The 4,307-nt window shown below is 33.9% G+C and overlaps 1 protein-coding gene across 1 annotated transcript; it reads right to left on the bottom strand.

Moving 5' to 3' along the window:
* Nucleotides 1-1,649: 1,649 nt before the first annotated feature.
* On the bottom strand, nt 1,650-3,864 carry LOC145132808 (uncharacterized). The gene has a single exon (XM_079067719.1). The coding sequence runs from the start codon at nt 3,150-3,152 to the stop codon at nt 1,803-1,805; it is 1,350 nt and encodes a 449-aa protein (XP_078923845.1). The 5' UTR covers nt 3,153-3,864; the 3' UTR covers nt 1,650-1,802.
* Nucleotides 3,865-4,307: the final 443 nt, after the last annotated feature.

Below are 4,307 nucleotides of genomic sequence, written 5' to 3'. Positions count from 1 at the left end.
TAAAACATTTTTTTTTTTTGACAAATCGTTTACATGTCAATTGTTAACTTTACTTTTAACAAAATGTTGTAATTTAGTTTAAACAAGCTTTCAAGCCATACAAACATAAACAAAACATTAAATAATTAAACATAATGCAACTAATGGTAACGATTTCCTCAACCGTATGTATTTTTATAATGAGTCATCACATGGAGCAACTAGGTCATTACAAGTACAAATAACCACAATGATGCATGGCTCCAGCTTGCTTCACCATTCATACTTTATGATCGACTGGAATTTCATCAAGACTCTGGGCTTCACTTATTTATAATTTGTAATCTAATATATTTTCTTATCTAACACAATCTCTATTACAATTACAAAGTAAAAAAGAACATTACAAATAAATAAATAAACGACATGTAAGTCCATTAAAACAAATTTTGAAAAATAATCCAAAACAACCAAATACATCACAAACATAGGTCCAATGGCAACAATGCTTTACTAGATCCATACAATGAGAAAATAACTTATTTATATACAATAATTGGTTAAAGATTGAAAAAGCATTTAATAAAACAATCATTGTTGTAGTATGTTATAATGCCAATAAAACTATTTTAAAGACATAAACATATAAACACACTACTACATGACTCTTATTATATGGATTCATGCCAAAACATACAACTAGAAAACATTAGAGAATCAAAATAAATAGGAAAACAAAATTCATATACTTTAAATTAAAAGGAAAATCGGTTTTATGCTATTAGCTCTTTGAAAATCAAAGCCTTAATGTGTATAATTTATACATGCAATTTCCCACTCAATATGTACAAGATCATACCTGCTAGGTTTTTACAAAATCGATTTTAGAAGTGCTACTAACATGAAACAATGACTTCGATACCACTGTTGCATTATAGTATATTTCGATTATCATAAAATCAATCAAGCAATGAAAACAATTAAAACTAAATACTATGATTAAACCATAAAAGAAGGTGTGTCCCAAAAATTTATATTATTACCGACATTTCTAAGCAATTTTGTAGGCTACATTTGGTTGTTATGTCCCAAAACAACCACATATAAAAGTCCTTCCTTTTGATAGCCTACCCCACAAACACTAACATACACAAAACCACCATATCAAGACACATAATGTACGTTAAAGCATGAAATCATGGTGTATTTTCAAAAAGCAAATGTTCATTATTCATAGCACCTTCCACTAAAACATATGCCACCAAATTACTGTAGGAACAACTAAACCAAATCAATAGTAAACACCAATACGTCTCAAGTTCTTGAAAAAAGCTAACGTCAACCTCAGTTTTTTTGAAATTTGGGCATAAATTCAAGATTTTGATGAGCTGGGGATATAATAAAGCAAGTAAAAGTGAATTAAAAGTACCACAAGTTCTTGAAACATAACAGGGAACTTCACGCCAAATTTTCTTGAAAATTAGGCATAAATTCAAGAATCGGATGAATTCGGAGTAAAAAAGCGTCACAAGTTCTTGAAATAACTAAAACCTGAAACCTAACTCTTAACTTCTCTCGAAAACTAGGCAAAAATTCAAGAATAGCATGAATTGGGAGTAAAGTAGCATCAAATGTTCTTGAAACTACGAGTCTACGAATCCAGCTTAATGTTCAGGAAAATTTAGGCACAAATTCAAGAATTGGATGAAATGAAGAAAATATTAAGAAGTTCTAAACAGTAAGAACAAAAATAGAACTCTCGCCTCTCTAAAGTCCTCTGATAAACAACCAAAAACGAAGACCAAATCATGCGATTTCTAACCCTAGTCCTCTTCTGGAGCAGGTAGATTAAGATCAATCATATCAGTACATGTAGGACCCTCATCTTCCATCACTGCGATGTGATCAAACCTTTCTCCAGAACCACCATTAATGAAATGAGACCTTTTGTGACCCCCTAAAGCTTGCCCTGATTTAAACATCCTAAAACAAATTGGACATTCATGCCCTTTGTTCTTTTTTGGCCTGATCTTTTTGTCAAACCTAGCCTTGTGATTATGATATTGGGCTTCTGAATTGTTCTTTTTGTGACAAGGTCTATGTCCTCCAAGCCCTTGAAAAGAACTAAAAATCTTGTTGCAGTTCATACATTCATACTTGCTTCTCTTCTTATGTGGCTCCTCAGGCTTATAAGAATCATCATCTTCTTTGATTCTTTTCTTAAAATTATCATTATACCCGAATTCTTTAAACAAATTCCTTCTAATTTCGAGTTTTTCTTCATAAGAATACACTCTGCAGTTCAAACCATTCACTCCTTTTGATCTCTTCTTATGTTGATCACCATTCCTAAGAAGTTCCTCTACCGTAATATCTGATTCCACTTTCTTGATTCCATTCCAACGATTCTCGGAATTCCACTTGGTCTCCAAAACTACAGAATTGTTGTCAGAAGATTCTACCACGGAATTAACACCGGCCCAGTTGGCGGAATCCTTAGACAACATCATCAAAGACATTGCAACTTCTTCTTGTTCAATTTCATCAATTTCAGAAACAGAAGAAGATCCGTAATTGTAATTACTATTATTACTATTGGTTAAAAAAGAAGATGGTTTAACTACGATGTTCTTGTACCTTTTTGATTTGGATCTTGTAACACAAATCGGATCTTGAAGCTCGTTTTCTTCAGTATCGGAATGACTATCGCTGATGGACTTGTCATCATGATCGAGATTTTCACTCGTCCATGAATAATCGTAATCCTTGGAATTCCTATCTTTACCAGAATGAAAAGCCATATGACCACATAAAGCTTTTAAAGATGGGAACCCTTTTCCACATTGCTTGCAAACTTTCTCATTTGGGAAAGATAAAGTCGAGGAGGAAGAACCGACTGCTCTCCAACTCTTTTTAGGGTTCTCTCGTAACCCGTAAATACTAGAATTCCCATTCTCATTCCCGTTTCCAATTCCGTTTCCGTTGATGATCAAAGTAGAAGGCTTTTTCATGGGCTCGAATTTGTCGTCTGATTCAGCTGAATTAGCAGCAACAGCAGGAGCAGCGGGAGAATTTACATGAGACCTCATATGCCCACCTAATGATTTCCCACTTGGGTATCGTTTATCACACAACTTACACACAAATCTCAGTTCATCATGATCGTCATCCATCTTGATTTCCAGATCGAAATTTTAGAAATACCTAATCAAAAAAACACCAAACGAACCCAGAAAAGCAAAGATCAATTTAAGCTTACAACATTTGCTGATTTCGGTGAAACATCTTTAGGGCTCAAATCCCAAGAACACAGACCCAGGAAAAAATAAAGTGAATCAAAAGCACTACAAAAAGCTCATCAAATTTAGCGATTTTTAATCTTTCAAAGCAGATCATGTCTCAGATAAAAAGATCATAGACTTTTTTATCTCAGTTTGGGGGAAGGATTCGACAGCTTTTGGGAAGTTTAAGATCGAACTTAAAAAGAAAGGAAGCATCTCTTATCTTTAACAAATCTGGTACCGAAGCACGGAAATACACAAGACAGAAAGCACTCTGCTATTGCAACGTTCAAAATTGGTAAAAATTAATGAACCCCAGAAAATAAAAATAATAAGTTCAGAAGAAAAGATCAATGAGAGGTAAGGAGTAGCGAATCAAGAGGTGGAGAATTGAAAACAGACTCCATGACTGTTTCATCTGTTTGTTTCTCTCTCTATATATGAGTTGTAGTCGGAGGAGAATTCCATGCATGGAAGTAAAGTACTAATAAGAGGGGGGAGAGGGAATGGCACGTGTTATTAAGAGAGAGAAGTTCGTTGATGTGATCTGACGGTCAACATGTAGTTGGATCGAATTTGGAGGATCCCAGGGTTTTAGAGAGAGAGAGAGAGAGAGAGAGAGAGAGAGAGAGAGAGAGAGAGAGAGAGAGAGAGGATTTGTTGAGTGAAGAACAATCTGTTCATCTTTGTTGGGTATAAAATGGCAGAGCTTAGGATGAGGAAAGGGTGTCACATTGGTTATAATATGTGTTAGCAACTGCATCATAAATTATTTTAATATATATATATATATATATATATATATATATATATATATATATATATATTAGTTAATTAATTTTAAATTGAAAGCTACAAATTAGGAAAATGTATCTCTCTTTCCTTATATCACGTATTCTCTTCTCTCAAATTCTAAGGCTCCATCGGGTAGTCTGCATCAATGTTTTAAAAACCGGTTTTTTAGTTGAACCGGTATGGTGACCGGTTCCCGGTTTAACCGGTTCGACCGTCGGATGAACCGGTTTCTATAATTTTTATCTTTTTTCC

Source organism: Lactuca virosa, chromosome 8 (genome assembly GCF_052849685.1).
Source record: "Lactuca virosa cultivar CGN04683 chromosome 8, Lactuca_virosa_CGN04683_v6, whole genome shotgun sequence".
Classification (NCBI taxonomy): domain Eukaryota; kingdom Viridiplantae; phylum Streptophyta; class Magnoliopsida; order Asterales; family Asteraceae; genus Lactuca; species Lactuca virosa.
The sequence above is the reverse complement of the archived record's forward strand: the minus strand, read 5'-3'. Positions and strand labels throughout refer to the sequence as shown.